The sequence below is a fragment of the Armigeres subalbatus genome, unplaced genomic scaffold, assembly GCF_024139115.2.
Source record: "Armigeres subalbatus isolate Guangzhou_Male unplaced genomic scaffold, GZ_Asu_2 Contig561, whole genome shotgun sequence".
In the NCBI taxonomy this organism is placed as follows: Eukaryota; Metazoa; Arthropoda; class Insecta; order Diptera; family Culicidae; genus Armigeres; species Armigeres subalbatus.
The window spans coordinates 181,321-200,018 of record NW_026943327.1 but is presented as its reverse complement, the minus strand read 5'-3'; the positions used below and the strand labels follow the sequence as shown (position 1 = coordinate 200,018).

The 18,698-nt window shown below is 41.0% G+C and overlaps 5 protein-coding genes across 5 annotated transcripts; 1 reads left to right on the top strand and 4 right to left on the bottom strand.

Annotated features, from left to right (window-relative positions):
• Positions 1-2,821: 2,821 nt before the first annotated feature.
• LOC134204415 (dynein regulatory complex protein 11-like) lies at positions 2,822-6,836 on the bottom strand. Its single transcript, XM_062679238.1, has 4 exons — positions 4,228-6,836; positions 4,018-4,144; positions 3,687-3,844; positions 2,822-3,123 (listed from the first exon to the last, which is right to left on the bottom strand). Exons 1-4 carry the CDS (start codon positions 6,498-6,500, stop codon positions 2,979-2,981), a joined length of 2,703 nt encoding a protein of 900 aa, XP_062535222.1. The 5' UTR covers positions 6,501-6,836; the 3' UTR covers positions 2,822-2,978.
• Positions 6,837-7,090: 254 nt separating this feature from the next.
• Positions 7,091-7,729, bottom strand: LOC134204414 (transcription termination factor 2-like). Its single transcript, XM_062679236.1, has one exon. It carries the CDS (start codon positions 7,727-7,729, stop codon positions 7,157-7,159), a length of 573 nt encoding a protein of 190 aa, XP_062535220.1. The 3' UTR covers positions 7,091-7,156.
• On the bottom strand, positions 7,620-8,537 carry LOC134204413 (transcription termination factor 2-like). Its single transcript, XM_062679235.1, has one exon. The coding sequence runs from the start codon at positions 8,535-8,537 to the stop codon at positions 7,752-7,754; it is 786 nt and encodes a 261-aa protein (XP_062535219.1). The 3' UTR covers positions 7,620-7,751.
• Positions 8,538-8,659: 122 nt separating this feature from the next.
• Positions 8,660-10,577, bottom strand: LOC134204412 (transcription termination factor 2-like). Its single transcript, XM_062679234.1, has 4 exons — positions 10,374-10,577; positions 10,258-10,314; positions 9,184-10,171; positions 8,660-8,798 (listed from the first exon to the last, which is right to left on the bottom strand). Exons 1-4 carry the CDS (start codon positions 10,420-10,422, stop codon positions 8,660-8,662), a joined length of 1,233 nt encoding a protein of 410 aa, XP_062535218.1. The 5' UTR covers positions 10,423-10,577.
• A 4,361-nt stretch (positions 10,578-14,938) lies between these two features.
• Positions 14,939-17,346, top strand: LOC134204400 (T-cell immunomodulatory protein-like). Its single transcript, XM_062679215.1, has 3 exons — positions 14,939-15,673; positions 15,808-16,632; positions 16,708-17,346. The coding sequence occupies exons 1-3, from the start codon at positions 15,124-15,126 to the stop codon at positions 17,142-17,144; spliced, it is 1,812 nt and encodes a 603-aa protein (XP_062535199.1). The 5' UTR covers positions 14,939-15,123; the 3' UTR covers positions 17,145-17,346.
• The last annotated feature ends 1,352 nt before the right edge of the window (positions 17,347-18,698 follow it).

The following is an 18,698-nucleotide window of genomic DNA, read 5'->3' as shown; positions in this document are numbered from 1 at the left end:
TAATGACTACCACTACTGGGGAAGCATTTTCCTTCTCTAATCTGTCTAGATAACTTAAAACTCTATCCCTAAGCCTGTAGGGAACGTCATATGCCTTTTTTTAAATGGGGGTATCATCTTTGAGCACAAGCTCTGCCTCATATCCGACTATTGGAGTAGAAAAGTCCTTCAAGAAAACGTTGCTGAACCTTTGCTTTATGTCTTCTATCGATCTACTAGTATTACATTGAGTCACGTTGTTTACCATTGGAGAGCTAAAAAAACATTGTCTCCAATCTGGAAAAAATCTATCAAGCTATGTTCTGCCAAATAAAGGATAAAATTTGTTTGTGCACCCCAAAACTATTATTTTCAGTTCGGCAACCACACCTTTGCATTCAACCTTAACTTTTGCTTCTCCTTCAATTTGTAATTTCGAACCATTCACCACTATTAGCTGTTTTGTGGATTTTTCTAAAGGTCTATTGAACATGGAAACATATTGTCTTTTGCTCATAAACGAGACTGCTGAGCCACAGTCAACCTCCATTGTAATCAATTTTCCGTCAATGCTTACATCTAGAAGACACGGTTCACTAATCTTGTTGATAGACGACACTAACATACACGAAAAATCACCTGCAACATCACCACCGTCGTCCTCCTCACTATCCGAGTCACGCGTCCTCATACGGTTCATCATTTCGTTTAAATGTCTATCAGCGCTAGGGCCTGGTTTGTAGGATTCCACAAGATTCACCGCATCACGCCTGAGGTTCTTGAGCCTAAAGCACTTTCTTTTTATATGCCCCTTGGCACCACAAAAGTCACAGGTAAATCCGGAATAATCTGGGCGCTTTCTAAATTGGTTTCCCTTGAATTCTGCTGTTCGAGAGTTTTCTCCCCACCTGTTACCCGAATGGTTATAAGTAGCTCGACCAGTTTCGGCCTTGTCATATGGCTTTCGTCCCAATCTACTTTTTACGGGTCCCCTTAATGATGCTATCTGCTCTGCATTTTGATTAGCTACCGCGTATGTATTGATTAGTCTATTTAAAACAATTCCTGTAGTTGGTGTGCTACTAGTAGCCACACCTAAACTACTAGCATTCGCACCCGCCATTTCCCAAGTGGTTATGATCTTTTCTGTAGTCGACAAGGTCAAGTTTTGTTCATTGAGTAGCCTTTGTTGTAAGGCTACTTCCCTGACTCCCGCCACTATACGGTCCCTAATTGCCATTTCTTTAAAATTACCAAAAGAGCAGAATTCTGCCTGCAGCTTAATGGATAAAACAAAATCTTCCAGTGATTCATCTGGTTGCTGCACACGATTATTAAACTTGAAGCGCTGAATTAAATCAGATTCCGTTTTATCTAGTCTAGTTTTTAACCTGGCAATCAGATCCGCATAAGAAATCTCGGTTACATCTGTGTTGGGGTATAACAGCTTTATTTCCTTGTATACTACTGGCCCTCCGAGTGTAATGAAGTGTGGTTTCTTTAAACTATCAGCAATACCGTTTGCTTCAAAAAAAATATTCCAAGCGGTCAACCCAATCCGCAAAAGAAGCTCCTTTACGGAATGGTTCTATTACGGTAGCCATGCCTGATTGGGCCATTGTAAAAGAAAAATCAATGTTAAGACAATAAGGTGACTGGACAATAATCCGTGCTCAATAAAAGAATAGCGATGTATAATGTACAAAATTTCACACCAATGGCCTCTTGGATAACCCGACGCCGGAATTCCAATGCGATTCCTGCCAAGTGATATACACGTGGATGACACTGCCAAGCTCAGTTATCTCAACAATAAAGAACAAAGAACAAAGAATAGAGAATGAATAATAAGGAATAAAGAGTAAAGAATAGAGAATAAAGAAAACGGAATGTGCAGAGAATAAAAAAGGAAGAAGAAAGAAGTAGGAAAAAGGACGAAAGAAGGAAGAAAGATAAAAGATTGAAGAAGGAATATAAAAGAAAAATAGGAGTTAAAAGTAAGGAAAAAATAGAAGAAGGAATGATGAAGGAAGGCAAAAATAAGGAGAAAGATATGAGAAAGAAATAAGAAAGAAGAAGGAAGAACAATAAACGAATAAGGAAAAAGGTAGAAGGAAAAAATAATAGAGAAAAAGGAACAAGATGAAAGAAGACAGAAAGGGAAAAGGTAGAAGGAAGAAAGAAGATGAAAAACAAGGAAAGGAAGAAAGAAAGAAAAGACGGAAGAATAGAAAAAAAAGAAGGAAGAAAAGCGAGAAGGAAGTGAGAAGGATAAAAGAAAAGGATAAAAAAGAAGGCAGTAATATTGGCAAGAATCAAAAACCAAATACAAGAATCAAGAACAATAAAGTGTTGTTCCTTTCTATGCTACCACCAAATTTCTTATGCTATACAGACTGAAAATGAGAATTCCATATAAAAAGTGAATGACAAGGAGTCGCAAGAAGGTGTCGGTTCATTTTGGTTTGTGCTCCTATGACCGTCAAATGTTAATTCTTCAATGGAAATCGTTTTCTCACGATTTTTCAGCCTTTCGAGCCTGAACCTTTTGTTCTTTCAGCCTTTTGTAAGATTTTTACTTTTTCCGCCTTTCGTGCTCAGCCTTATAAGTTTTCAGCGTTATGTGATTCAGCCTTATGTGGAAGTTCCATTATTTCAACTATGCCAAATAACTTTTTTGTCTAGATTTTTTTTATCAAAAGTGATCCCTTCCTTGATCTTTGAATTCTTTCAAAACATGCGTGACGTGGAAAAAAAATATGCGGTATAAAATAGATTTATTACTTTGGTATCTAAATGTTAGATGGTTTTGTTCTTTCAGAATAAATAAAACAATATGTGCTTTAGTTAAGAAGAGCATCAACCATATAATCGTTTCATTCATCATTAATTAAACGAAACCTTTCTAGAAAATACGACCAACATCAGCAAAAGTACGAACACAAATACAGAACATTATGATTGTCGATATCACAGATCCTACACTTCTCGCCGCATCTCTAAATGCCAAACAGGGCCTTGAGATCGTCGATGCTGAGTTTGCTTCCCTTTTGCTTTGTACCGGTTAACACTTCGTTGGCGATTCCTAGCTTCTTTTCCTGCAACCCTCGTATTGCTTGCTCCACCGTTTCGACGCACATGAACCTATAAGAATAACGTCAATAAAAATAAGTTTTAAAACGTTCCGAATTATGATTAGGACAACGACAGGTAGTATTTGCAATACTTATTTGGTTAAAACGTTTTCGTGTGTTTTGTGCTTTATTGAGAATGTAACAAAACTGGAAAATTGTAAAATTTACGATTTAAAAGCCAAATTGGTTTCCTTATTACTAATTTGCAATATGGGACATTTAAGTAACAACAAGCACAGCAAAATGCTCGAAACACAAAAAATCTGGACGCAATCAGCGATTACCGTAACATGGTTAAAAGCAAAACACAGGGGAAATGTAAAACCATTATAAAACGATAGACGGATAAGACATTTCATAATACACCCAGGTTTTTTTTTACACGGTTTGGTTTTAGTCGTTTAAGACCTTCAGCGTCAATGAAACAATGAGTTAACCCCACGAAAAAATTCACAAAAAATCAAAGAAAACTCAGGGAGTATTTAAAAAGCTGTGAAAATTCAGGTTAACCGAAAAATTAATGAATTCCAACCGTGTAAAAAAAACCTGAGTGTAATACAACAGCATACGTACTTCCAAATGTAGACCGTTTTCTTTTGCCCAACGCGATAGACACGATCCTGCGCTTGAGCTTCGAGCTGAGGATTCCAATGTAAATCAAGCAACAGCAGATGATTTGCGCCCACAAGATTCAATCCAACTCCGCCAGCGGTCAGCGACAGAAGCATCACCTAAAACACGAAATAAATGAAAAATTTAAATTTGTATTTTACGAGTTGTCAAAAACTTAATAAAATGTTAATTGGCCATTAAAGATAAGACAATGGACTTTATTATAAAAAGGCACAAAAATCGCGGATATAAAAAAAAATCAATCATCAAATTATTTTTTCTTTTTGCCAACGTTCTCCAACTCCATTCTAGCTTCGTGCTCCATTTCCATCTGCTTTGATCGACGACGACCGAGTGGTGTTTTACACCACCAGTACATGAATGCTTCCTCTTCCTCCTTATAAACGGGTTCCAATGCGCTTCAAAATTAATAGGAGAAAAAAATCCGATTAGACTTCTGGACTCGGGTGAATCTGCTTCGAAGCCTTCAACACCAACCCACCTTAAAGCGTTGATCAACTCCAGGTGCGTCAAGGGTTGCGTCCTCAGCTGCAGCATCCGTTTACACGTGATCACCTCTCGGATGCATTTAGCAACCGATCCGATCGTGTAACCGTCGGAGATTTTCGCCATCGCGCCTGTGTCAAACTGCCGTGGAACGCCGCTATAGTGGCTCAACATTTCCTTCCAGGCGTACGATAGCGCACCGTAATCTGGCCGAGGAATGTACACAAACCGTTGGTAAGTCTGTACCATCAACTTCATGTCCGCCTCCCAGGGACAGTTGGAAGTGCCAATCAGCATGATTCGGTCTTCCGGCTGGATGTTCTTCACCAGCTTGGGCAAATCCTTCTTCAAACGTTTTGGATCAGTGCGGTCAGTTTTCGGGACCTTCTTCATGAACGGTTTCTCGGCATCCCCGAAGTAAATTACCGATGGTTGAAGTAATCGCGAAACCTTCGATACCAAGTGCATCAACATGATCAAACCCGATTTACCCGGATACTTGCCAGCAATATTGGCCGGCGATATGTCGAACAGGACCGATCCTGTTTCCGTGCAGATTGCATGAACTAGAGATGTTTTTCCAGAACCCTTCGGACCGGCTATGAGTAGAGATTTGATACATGGTCCAAAATTGCGGATAGTTTCAGAACCCAGTGGAAGGATGCAGTACTGTTTGATGAGATGACGAACATCTCCCGGTGAAGGATTCAAAGCGCTGCGAGCAGCGTAGCTCAAATCCCCCACATAGGCATCGATTGGAGTTTCAGGAAACTTCTTGATAATACCATTCGTTAGCAACTCCTCAAACAGAGACTCCGTGGTGCGATCAGGGGTCAAATCTTTCTCACGTTTCTTCTTGCCCTTCTTGCCACTCCGACGAGCCTTCTTACTGCCCTTCTTGGTTTTCTTTCCCTTCTGGGCTCGGTCTCTATCCAGCGCAATCTGCAGTAAGTCCAATTCCTGCCGCATAATATCATCTACGATTCGCCTTAGTTCTGCCTCAACGTCGGCATACTTTTCCTCATAGATCATATCATCGTAATAGGTCTGTCGAAGGTTATGCGATTCATCCTTGCCCTTCCAAATCTCAAGGTACTCGTCAATGCCATTCTTTATCTCCGGAAGAAACGAGGATTGCATCGGTTTGAATGCTTTATCCAATCCTTCCTCGAGCGAAACCTCCCCAGGTCGCTTTTGTTGCAACTTTGGATCCTTGGAAGACTTCAATTTACTCTCCCGAGAGGACATTACGGATGACCGGCTCATCTCACTTTCTGTAGCCTGGCGGCTCAACAGATGGCGGGAACCACCGGCCTCCTCCGAGGGAAAATCCGGCAAACGACCAGTTCGCTTCTGATACTCTTTGAACCAGGTGCGGATTTCATCGGCAATGTCCTCCTTCATAGCAGCACCTTGCTTGGAGTAAATTTCCTCTTTCACGCGAACTAGCGATTTTTCGTAATCCTCTTGAAACTCCTTCTGCTGTTGGTAGCGTGCCATTTTCGCTTCCTCCAACTCATCAACCGCTGTTCGCGCTGTAGTGACCTGAGGCGGTATCATTCCGATCAGGATCATTTCTTCCATCTTTCTACGTCTCGTCTGTCGTCTTGTAGCGTAACCTCTCCAGACCTTTTGGATCTTCATCGCAGCGTTCAGACCCGTTGTCGATTTGTCTCGACTTTCCGGTTTACCTTTTTCTTTGAGTAGCTTCAACTCTTTCATGAACTGAGCTCGTAAGCGTCCTTGTCTGGCTCGTTCGTGTGTTTGAATAATCTTGATGGCATCCAGTTCTGATAGCTCTTCTTCCACGACCTCTTCATCCAATGCACCGATTCTTCTCAAAATATCATCCATGAATTTTCGCCGTTCGTTCAGCATGTCCTCTTTATCGCGACGGAAGTACCTCGGCACGTGCAGCTCCATGCTCAGTGGAGTCAGGCCAAGTTTCTCCACCACGGTGTCGTTGTAGCTGAACTCCATCATATCGATTACCACCAGATCGTGCTTCAACTCGAGGACTCGTCCCAAACAGTTGTCCAGCAGTTGACGGATCAAAATCCGCTTCTGCGGTTGCACGATTTGATCGTAGATCTCCTCCAGCTTATTGGCAATTACAATGTACCGCAGGTACAGCTCGTACACCTGGCCCTGGATTTCGGTGCGATCGTGCTGCGCTTCGATTGCCTGGTATTCGAAATCGTTGACCGCTAGCTTCTCCAGATCCTTTTGGGAGCTAGTCCACAGGCGGTTGAACGTGCGGTTGGACATTTTGCTTGGATTTATTCTCTCTCGATGTAAGAACTGTAACAGCTACCGATGAACTAAAATGAAAATTTTCCAATTGCAAATCGGGGACGTGTTTGTTCCGGGTAAACGAACTCCGACCATGCCATGGCAACGGTGGCTTGAGTTGCTGAGGCACGTGTCGCGATATATTTTTCAACCGTGGGAGAAACATCGACTCAACAAATAGCATCAGGTGGTTATTATCTATTCAGCTTGTTTAATGGATTTTTTTTTAATTAGGAGTGAGAAATGATGTTTTGTTTTACTCGCAATAGCGACGATATTTTTCTACTTGAACATAATCTGTGTCAATGCACTCCATCCATTAACATGAAACCTTTCGGACGGAAGAGGATTTAGTGTTATTGAATGAAGACTACAAATGGAAAAAAATTAAGGCAAAGGAAATTTCGCCTGAATTCTACCTCGTGTCATCACACGCACATATGCCAAGTAATCAAATATAACGACTTACCTTTGGGCCGCTACTTTCTTTATTGAAATCCGTAACGATGTCATTTCGGAACTTCACCGGCACTTTGCCGGTCAACGAAACGTATTTAACTCGCTTTTCACTCAGATGGTGTGCCACAATATCCAGCACGCTGCTCCACTGCGACACAATAACCGCTTTGTCATCACTGCAAAGATTTTTTCGTCCAACAGCTTGAGGAGCCTTGCAATCTTCGAGCTGATCCTCGAGAGATCAAAACCGGATTGGAGCGCCGCATTACTTTCGAGGAAGCCTTCGTAATCGCTGCTTCGTCTTGTGAAGTGTTTTCGTCAATCTCGAAATTAACTTCAGCTGCATTTCCAACTTCACCATCCGGTGCTCCCGTTATCTTGAGCTTATTCAGCTGAGCCAACAAATCCAGTTCTTCCGATTGTTCTTCCTCGACAGCACTGATATCGAAGTTTCCGTCGTCATCTTCAAGCATCTGATGGATCAGCCCTGGATGGCAGCATATTTGTCGAAGCCGAAGCAATAACACCAAAATTTGAAACTGTTTTACTTCTTCTTTGGCATGCATCTGCTTCAGTTTCTGATGCACACGATCGAAGGCCATGTTCGGAAGATTTTTTTGGGCAAAACTTGGTGCGTTTCGATAACCCCCGGTCATATAAGTGTCATGTTCCTTCTCAGCACGTTGATGTAGAAATTGACCGAAAAGAGTGCGCGAGTACAAAAGTAGCTTTTGATAGACGTTCATCTCATCTTTTTCCAATGTAACCTCAACCAGTTCGATGTTTTCTGCGGGAGACACTGCAGTGAACCTTTTCTTGAAGTTGTACTTTAGTTCGTCGAAGCATCAGCGATTTCATGATCGTCTGCAATCTGGCCATTCCGCCGGAAGTTTTGTTATCGATCCATTTCTTCCAATGTGTCAAGTCATCAAAAGGGGTACAGTGTAGGAATTTCATTAAGGCATACATATCCATTTCCTTGTTCTGAATCGGAGTGCCTGTGAGGACCCATCGGAAACGGCCCTTCAATCGACAACAAGCCTCCGACATGGCGCTTTTATGATTACGAATCATATGCGCCTCGTCCAGTATAATTCTTTCCCAGTTGACTCCAAAAACGCCGTTTCGATCCGATTTAGCCTCACGGGATACGATGTTGTACGTTGTGATGAGCACATCATACTTTGCCAAGTGCCTTGGTTTCATATCTCTGTTCGTTCCATGATAAACGTTAACGGCCATGCTGTTCCTCGCCACTCGGTTTGTGATTTCTCCTTCCCACTGCCGCATCAACGAAGCGGGACATACTATCAGAGTCCCCCCGGCGAAGTAATCCTTTCTTCCCTTCGCTTTCCAACCGGAGTTCTCTTCTTCTTCCTCTTCATCGCTCGATTCTTCTTCCTCATCTGGGTTTTCGATCTCTGCCTTTTTCAGTATCAAAGAAATCATGCTAAGCGTCTTGCCAAGGCCCATATCGTCAGCCAGAATACCACCTCTGGGTTTTTGGTTCTCCCGCCACATCATCCAAGCTAGCGCATGGCGTTGATGGGTCATCAGCTCGATCCGCAGAAGCTTCGGTGCGTCGGCCAACGTATCTTCGCTGGGACATGCTTCGATCGATTTGTGCAACGAGGCCAAACGATCCAATGTGAGCGTTTTCTGCGTTTCAAAAGTTGCTATGCCCTGCTTTCCCGTGTGCTTTGGTTGAATCTTATCGGCTTCGTTTTTTTAATGTCGTCCCACGATATGTTAACTATCTGGTCGTTAACATTCGACTTTTTATCACCGCCAATAGATTGTACGCTGGCATTGTTACTAAAATAAACAAAATTTATCAATAAGAATGTATCTCGTTTTTGCATAATGTTACATGTTAATAAGATAATAAGAGAATGGAAATTCGTTTTAGACAATTTTGAAACCACTCAAGTTTTGCGTCGGTCCTGCAACCAAACTATTATGATCAGAAAATAATGAAATCATAAATTTTCAATAAATGATTTTCTTGCATGAAACAAGCATTGCTGGCAAAAGGAGTTGAACTGATTCCTTGACAAAATATTGAGTCATTTGCTATTTTCAACAATAAATTCGCAACCAAGTGTCTAGTGTTATAGTTTTCTGCGTCTACTGTTCGCGCAATAACGAATTTCCATTGTATGTACCACTATCTTATATAAGAATCAATTAAAAAAGGCACCTTGCAGTAGAAGTGTTGGCACTGCCTAAAACTATCCTTCCACTGGCATCGATAGAACTTTCAAAACTCTTTTGAATTTCATCTCGGATCCCTCGCATATCGTGCACCTCCATGCCAGCAATCTCCTTCTTAAGATGCGAAATTTCTTTCTCCAGATTCTCGGTGGCCTTCTTCAGCCCAACGCCTTTGTCCGGCAGATTTATGTTCATCTTGAAAAGATTTCCCATTTTCTCGTGCTTCTTCTGTAGATCTGCTAGCTCACGTACTTTGCCTTCGTAAAACTTTTGTGATACACGCTGCTTCTCCAGAGCGGACTTGATCGTGGGTTGCACCAGAGGCTTGATTTTGGCTGGCTTATCATCATCGCTCGACAGCGATAAAATTTCATCGGACTTTTCCAATATGGCAATGGAAGATGCGTCACTTTCGCTTCGAGAAACGCCGTCCTCCGTGTTGGGTTCCAACACCGTCGAGGAGAGCTTAGTTTCAATGGACATTCTTACATCGCGAGACAAACGATCTTTGCCCGGTGATTCCCGACGATCCTTATGGTTGGTCGAGCCATTATGGGCGCTTCCTTCCGCATCAAAACTACGCAGCGGAAGACTATCGTCGAAAGAATCGTTATTTTGTCCCACGTCCTCACCTTCATCGTCCGATAGCAGAACGTTTCGTTTGATTTTTCGCCCAACAATTATCTCATCATCATCATCATCGGTTTCGTTTAAATCGGGTGGCGGAATACCGGATATGCTTAAACGTGTGGCCGGAGAAAGAGCCCGGCTCTCGTTCAATCTTTCCTCTTCACTCGTATCCCCATCGCTTGCAATGGACACCTCGGTTCCTTCTTCGTGTTCGCTTTCGCTTGAGCTCATATCAGAACTGGTCTGACGCGGATGGAACGACATACGGCGACTTTGTCGTTTCTTCATCCGTTCCCGGATGGCTTTCTCCTCCTCGTCTTCCTCATCTTCGGTTTCCGTTTCCGCTGAAGCCAAAAGAAAAACACATAATTTTTAAACGATTTGCACATGAAGGTATGGGAAAGTTTTCTAACAGCCCAGCCGTACTCACTTTCTTCAATCAAAATCGATTCCTGCGGCTCCTGGTGGCTGCTGGACGACAGATAATCTGAAATTAGAAGATCAATAATATACGAAAGATACGAAAAAAAAAAATCGTTAGCCTACCGGTTCCGTCTGACGAGTTGTCTGCGAAAATATCATCGGACTCCGACATTTTTGATTGGTAATTAGCCAATAAAAACAACACAGAACGCACAAAAATAAAGTAATTTTAAGGAAAATATCAACTTTTTGGAATGTGAAATCAAGTAAATCAATGGACGTATGACCGATGGAGAAACGAGCGCAACTTTTGAATTTTTGTTTATACCGACAAATAATGCCATCACTATGCCGACTGCAGTGACAGACAAATCTTGATGAAAGCATTGGGCGATTGTATTTATACGAATAAGTAAATCGACATTGTTGTTTCATAAAGGCGAAAGTCGCAAACGTAAACATTGACTTCTTCTGCTGATTTCAGGAAGATTAGATACTTCTGGCGGTATTTTCTACTTCCGTTCGACAGAAGGCGCGGAGCGCCACCAGTTATGAGTAGTTGCTGCCTGGGAGCGGTCCTAGTTGTTGAGGAATTTGCAGGAAAAGGCATTGTTTACGTTTGCGACATTCGCCCTTATGAAACAACTGTGTCGAAATAATTGACTACAAATTAATCTAGAAACCCGGATAAAACAGTAACATAGGCTCAATAGTGTAAATAATTGGATTACCATATGCTCTACGGTATACAATAGGTAACTATTGTATACCGTAGAGCATATAACTGCATATCATTTAACCGCAATGCCTTTTAACTGCAATTCGATAGTTGCAACAGTTTTGCAGTTATCGGACCGTTAAACCATAGATATAATTAAACTTCAAACTGATGTCAGACTCAAAGACAGCTGCATTGCGCTGCACATTTAGATGCACTTTTATTGCATCTGACGTCGATTGCCAACCGTTTGACGTCTAGAATGCGTTGCAGTTATCGAACGACATACGATAACTGAAAAGTAAACACTTTGCAGTTATCGAATGGCTACTGTACTTGCAATTGTTTTTGGATCATTTTAGTACATAAGTTTTAATTATTGATAACTGATGAAAACTTTATTCAAAATGCTAAACAATATTTACCCCATTGCGAAAAAATGCATTATTTTTCTCTAAATTTCATTGTTGAACGTTAAAGCCGTCAATTAAGAAATTCAATATCGTATTGTTTTACTACAGTCAAACCTCCATGAGTCGATATTGAAGGGACCATCGACCATCGAAATATCGAGATGTAGAAAAGAAAATCCTTGGGAAGTTGTTTGAAGGGACCATCTTAGTAGTCCATAAAATATTTTTTAATATGGCATAATTTGCTTCCATGAGTCGATATCGAGTCATAGAACATCGACTCATGGAGGTTTTACTGTATAAAAATACAATTAAATCTAATGTAACTCGAACGGTTTTCTTCGGATATTTCAACAATATAATTACGATACACTCTATTGTTTGACAAAAAAAGTGTATGAAAAAATCTCAGATTTTGTATAGCTACGATACTTAACAACCCGTACGTTCTAATGCGAAAACTTCATTTACAATTAATTGAATGATTCATAACAATTCATTCTTATGTATTTCTATTTTTTCATCTACAGTATAATCTAAGGTCAAGTTATTGTTTTTGATAGTAATGTTACAATAAGTTGTATTGTTTTTCTATAATATTTTTTATTCGGGAAACCAGCACTTTTTTTATTGTTTGTCTTAAATAAATTCAGAAAATACTTAGCGGCGTCAAAAATATGGATTTTGGGAAAGTTGACCTTATAAATAAAATTAAGAATCGATTGAGCGAATTAATTTTTTTTTTACGATGTCAATTGGTGAGAAACCGAAACCCAATTAAAATTCAGTCAAACGTCAAAATGTGATGTCAAACACGCGCTGATATTTCATTTTCGTTTTTGGCGGGATCAATGCATGTTTGCGCGTAAGATTTTCCTTTGTTCAATAGAAGCATAAAGTACTGTATAGAACGCTGGGCTGCAGCTATTTTTTTATTCGGGCAACTTTGCAATTGTCAAAACACCTCACGGTCTGTTCAAATATTACGTAACGCGAAAAACGTTGTTTTTAAGAACCGTTTGAATCCTTACGTCAAACAAGACCGAAAATGTCGAGGAAGCATTTTTCATCTATTTTCAAATATCAAATTAAACAATGTTCCTTTCAATTTTTGAGTCAAAAGAAAAACTGACGCGTTCAGGATGATTAACTTCATCGTTCCCTGAAATAAAATCGAATATCGATTCTTCATTTTAGGACCCAATTGTTACGCGTAACAATTTCTCGAAGGACCCCCACCCACTAGGGGCAGTAGGGGCAATATGAACATACGGGGCAATATGAGCCACCCTCATTTTGAGCTTATTGACAAGTTTTATCATGTAAAAGTTATATGATCTTTAAGAGGATGCTCCACATATGCATCAACGTGAAAACCGCATTAAAATTCAATTCACACATGAAAATACACTTGAAAATGTAAATTTTTGCTGCATAGGTAAAATTATTATAAGATTTCAAGTTTATAAATAAGGTTTTGACGCAAAACTGATTAAAATACAGGTCAAAAATACACCACAATCAAAAGATATATTAAAATTGAATATTGTGCACACATGATTGTATTGATACAAATCTGAATTTATCATAAAACTTTTTTTTCCAAAACCGGTCTCTATGGGGCAATATGGGCATACCTGCACAGAGCAAGATATCAGGCCTTAAAATGCGAACAAGTTTAAATTTCAGTAGTCAAATACAAGAATATTATCATATATGTAAGATTCATTACGGAAAAAATACAACAGCGCATTACTGCGATTGAAACAGAAAAAATTATCATTGACCAATTGAAATGTGGCTGTTCAAACGGTGAAGAGTGACAAATCGGTTCAGTCCGCTGTTGTGCGGTTATTTAATTTTATTTGGTATGGAATACTCACAACTGTTGTAGGAATATCATATTCTTCCATATTACGATACTTTTTTCGCCTGAATAAAGGTTTTGGATGGGTGGCCCATACTGCCCCAAATGGTGGCTCATATTGCCCCGTATAGTCGGGAATACACATTGAAATCAATACATTTTCAAAAGTGCATTCCAACAATTCCCAAACGCATTTTTCGTCATTCATCGACGTAATATGAAAGGTAACATTCTCTAGTATAAGTCAACTACATTCAAACGATGTTCTTTTGAGTTTTTCGGCGCTTTTCGGAACGATTTCCTTAGGTGGCCCATATTGCCCCGATCACCCCTATCCAGTTTTCCGCGAGCGGTAATGGCCGCCAGCTTGCCTGCGGGTCAGTCTCTGATTTGACGTTTCTGGAGGTCATCTGCACCCACCGCTCCGAGCATTTTGACCAATGTTGCATATAAGAAGGTGCTGATTCGGCGAATTCAAGCCTTCTTATATACCACATTGATCAAAATGCTCGAATCGTGGGTGCAGTTGACCTCCAGAAACGTCAAATCAGAGACTAACCCGCAGGCAAGCTGGCGGCCATTACCGCTCGCGGAAAACTGGATATTTTTCGTAACAAATCGTAACGAAATAAAACAAACCCCCACCCCCTATAGCGTTACGAAATATTTGAACAGACCCCTCAATTAGCGAACGATCTCTGATTTATCATATTGTATTTTTCGAGTATTTTTCCAACTGTCACTCTGAATTTAATCTGATTTTCAATATTACAGTATACCCCCGCTGATCCGACAAATGTAAGGCCGGACTATCGAGGTTTCTCTCGTTAATCCGACTGTCAAATCCATACAAATGAACCAAAACAGAATCAAAGCACAAATCTGAACTGACAGAATAATCTGTTTAAATGGGTGGATTTTGCGCCAATTTTCTCGCGAGCAAAGTTTAACTATCGAACTGTCAATTCTAACTATGCTCCGGAGAAGGGTTATTTTTAACCACGAAGAAATAACCATTGAACTGTCAAATTTTAACTAAAAGTTAAACGAATCGGTGGAATGGTTCATAGCCTCACACCGACTTTTGATTATTGAAACTTCGATATTCAGCGTTTTAAAAGTGCATGGTTTTGAATAATTTTCTAATTCCTGTACCTCATACCTCCATAGGGCACTGCACGGACTGCATTGTCTCTTTCTCGCTGCAGAGAAATTAGAAAACAACAAGGCCAGTAAACGACAAAATTTATGAAAAACGAAAGAGAAAGAGATGTTTCCGTGCAGTGCCCTATACAGAGATGAGATTGACTGAGATTGATACAGACTTATAAAAATTTTATCTGGCATCCCTGAGCCAAGCTGCATTAAATTCAAGACAAAATTTTCAAAACGACTTATCTGCTTTTGTAAACAAAAATTCAAACGACGATTTGACGAATCTGATAGCTCTCCCACGCAAACCAACACCATCAACGGGTAGCGGAAACCTTCACCTACTTATTGATGGTGTTAGTTTGCGTGGGAGAGCTATCAGATTAGTCAAATCGTCGTTTGAATCTTTGTTTACAAAAGCAGATAAGTCGTTTTGAAAATTTTGTCTTGAAATAATAATTTATTTGAGCGTGCAAGTCGGCATTCAATTTAATTATGTCTGGCAACACTGACTATTTTGACGGTTTTGACAGTCTGGATTATTATAGCAAACATTATAGCGAAAAATATTGTGAATCAACAAAAGATTTTGTGAAATTTGTGAATAATATTCGATTATTACGAAATTACTCAAATTACGCTTCATAGTACGGTTTTTAAATGCCGTCAATGTTTAAATCCATACTGTGCATACTATGCTAAGGTGGAAAACCTGCTACAAAAATGAAGTTTCAGTTCCTAATGATGATTCAATCCGTGCCCTGGCTTTTGGTCTTCGTATGCTCCAGTCAGCTGGCTAGGGCAGGGGACATAGTGGACATTACGGACACCGTCTTCGGTTCGATGACCGACACAATTCCCGTGGCGTACGGGGATTTCAATTCCGACGAACTGTTCGACATGTTTGTGCTGCGAAACAATTTCCGGACGATCCAGATCCTGTTTGGCAGTGACGATAAACCGCTACTCCAGCCCGGGCCAAAGTGCGATTACACAAACTTTCACATCACCAGCGTCGTTCCGGGCGATTTCGATGGGGACGCTTACATGGATGTGATGTTTACTGTACAAGGGGAAGGGGACAATCAGTCGGTCTATATAAACTGGGGCGGATCGGAATATATGAACTGCACCAGGGAGGATGAGGAACCGCTAATAGTTATGAAGGGGCAACCGTTGGCGCTGGATTACGATAAGGACTTTATCATTGATTTGTTTGGAATGGACACGAAAGGCGTGCGGAAGTTCTGGATTTTCAAGAAGCCCAAAGATGGTAAGGATGGCAAGCAAATATAGTTTGAAACATAAATCAATTTTGATTTCCCTAATTTTTTTTAAATGAATGCACAAAATTAAACGTATTTTTTTCTCTAAAGGCACCAAATTAAATTATCTTTTTATCTACAGGAAAAAGGAGATTACCAGATACTTTCCCAATGGATGGGAGACATGGTACCCCACTGAAAGTTCCTCATTCTCATGCCATCGTTGATCTCGACAAGGATTTCACGGCGGATTTAATTCTCACAACCGAACAAGGTTATGAGGTGTGGAAGGGAACGGATACAGAGAAAGAGTTCTTCTATCTTCATAAATTAGACTTCCCTGTCGGAAATTATGATGCACACATTGGCCAGTCGATATTTTTAGACGCAGAACTGGATGGCAATTTGCTGCAGATTGTTCCTATATGCTTCAACAAGAATTGCATGAATTCTAGCATTTTAGTCTACCACGGGAATCATTTTCATGATCTGCAGATTGATTTTAAGGATGATCATAATGACGTTTGGGGCTTTGTTGTTCCGGATAGGACGAATTGGGCGAACCAGGTGATAACGCTCCGAGGAGGAGATTTCAATTTAGACGGATATCCGGACCTTCTGGCGACTCTGTCCAAATCGTCCGGTCAGTTTCAAACATTTCTGCTGGAGAATGTACCTTGCGAAAAGTTGGCTTGCAATCACATGAAGCGAACTTTCGTTGTACGTTGGAAGGCTCTGGCTCCCTTCACGAACGGAACAATAATGGGTTCGTTCTATGATTTCTACAATAATGGAATTTTGGACGTCATTTTTGTGGAAAATGTGGGCAACACTACTCGTCCCGTTGCGTTTCGGAACTCTCTCGATTACGATGCCAACTTCGTGAAGGTGATCGTTTTGACCGGTTTGACGAATCAGCGAGGGCCAAAAAAACTCACACCCCTGGGACGGAAAAAACGAACCTACGGTAAGAGGGATTCTGGACAGCATCCGGTAAAACAAAATATTGACGTAATCGAAATAATCGCGAGCTTATTTTCAGGCACAAACCTCCCCGGTCCGCGTATTGAATACAACACAACAACCCAGGATGGCGATCCGCAGCATGGTGCGTCGGCGCAGCTCCCGCAATCCGCCTACTTTTCGCTCCACTTGCCCTACACAACGTTCGGTTTGGGTCGCACTCCGAATTTTGTCGACTCGCTGACCGTCGGCCTATCCAACCATTCCCGCACTTGGACGCAACTGATCCCAAACTCGCAGATGATTGTAGTCCCTTACCCGATTGACGAAACCGACAAGTGGAAGGCGCAGCTGTTTGTCACCCCTAGCAAGCTGATTCTGATGAGTGTCGTTGCGTTGGGTGGCATCTGTCTGGTCATTCTGTTGCTGATTCTGATACTGTACGGCAAGGAGAAGCGAGAGGATCGAATCCAGCGGTCCCTCGAAGCGCACCGATTCCACTTCGATGCGATGTAAAGCAGCGTTCAACACGAGATGCGAGAGAAGGTACTTGTTCTGCGATATTTATTTCTACGTTTTGTTTAGGACTTGTGTTTTTTATTCTTGAAAATGTATTTAAACCCTTTTCGAATAATTTATTATTACCTACGGCACTGAGTAATATAATGAAGGTACATTTTGTTAGCGGTACTACTACTGATAATCCTAATAACACAAATCCGCATCAATCTTGTTTATGGAAATAAGAATGATGAGAAAGCCATTTTGATTTGGTACTGCAAGCAAACTGTCGTATTCGATTGTGAAACAATATTACTCTATTGGAAAAAGAATTTTCGCTTCATGCACGTTCCTGCGGGGTTTACGGTTTGGTACGGATGAGTTTGACAAAAAAGTGTCTCTTCTATTGGTTTGTGAGACTATGACGAAAAAATGCCGGCCTCAACCCTAGTCGATTATATTTTCAGCAAAAGATTAAAACGAAGGGGGAGAAGAGCCGATCAGTTACCATGTCGTTGTTACCCCAGACAAGATCAGTTCTCCGTTTCGTTTATCTTTGAAAGCATCTATAATTCGAATAGTTGGATCCATCTACTCCAAGCCATTCCACCAACAGTAACGCTGAAGGAATTCTCAAGGCCAGTTATACCGCATGCGCGCAGCTCATTTTCAGGCAAGGCATTTAGAAAGCCTGTCAACACGATTTAGTCGCAAAGAAGCAGCGATGTGACGATGGAAAAGGCGACGAGGGGACAAGAACTACTATCAATAAATAGCTCTTACATCATCAGCCTAGCTTCGTTTAGCATCGGAACCATCACGAACTATCATCACACGCAGACAAATATAGCTTCGTTGAAACTAAAATTACAATGAGTAGAGCTTGAGCTTGAGCTTGAGCTTGATTGACTGCTCGTAGTTGCTACTCCATTATGACCAGATCAGCTGTTCTTGCACAGGGAACCAACAGATGTTTGCTTGGGACTAGCACACATCTTCAATGTACAAGTACTGGTGATCTCATTTGTTAGGTCATACTGGCGCCTGCCACGTCAGAATGCGAGTCAATGTAGGGAAGGGGGAGGAAATGATGATGCAATCACTCGCCCACTGCAAGCCGAATATACCTCTGCACTTGCCACGAGTTCATGCGGAATTTGTTGGAATTTCTGGGTTAGGTTGAGAGGCAGAGGTTCGTCTTGGTTAACGAGCTGCCAATGTGATAGATAGGAGAAGGTAACTGATGGAATTTCTAATTGGATGTAGGAAACGAGCTCTATAGTTCATTTCCAATTCTAGCAGATTACTGTTAGAATACTCAAGTTGAAGGTATAGGAATAAAAATGGAAACGGTATGAAAGTCCATTTCCAGTTCTAGCGATTGCTAGAACATGAGAAATATAGAGGAAGATACAAAGTAGGAGAATGGAACGGACCTGGGATTGAACCCACGACCTCCTGCGTATGAGGCAGAAGCAGTAGCCATATGACTACCAAGCCCGCTTCCCGAAACTAAAATTACAATGAGTAGAATCAACAAACTGTTAATGCATAAAACTAATAAAAATA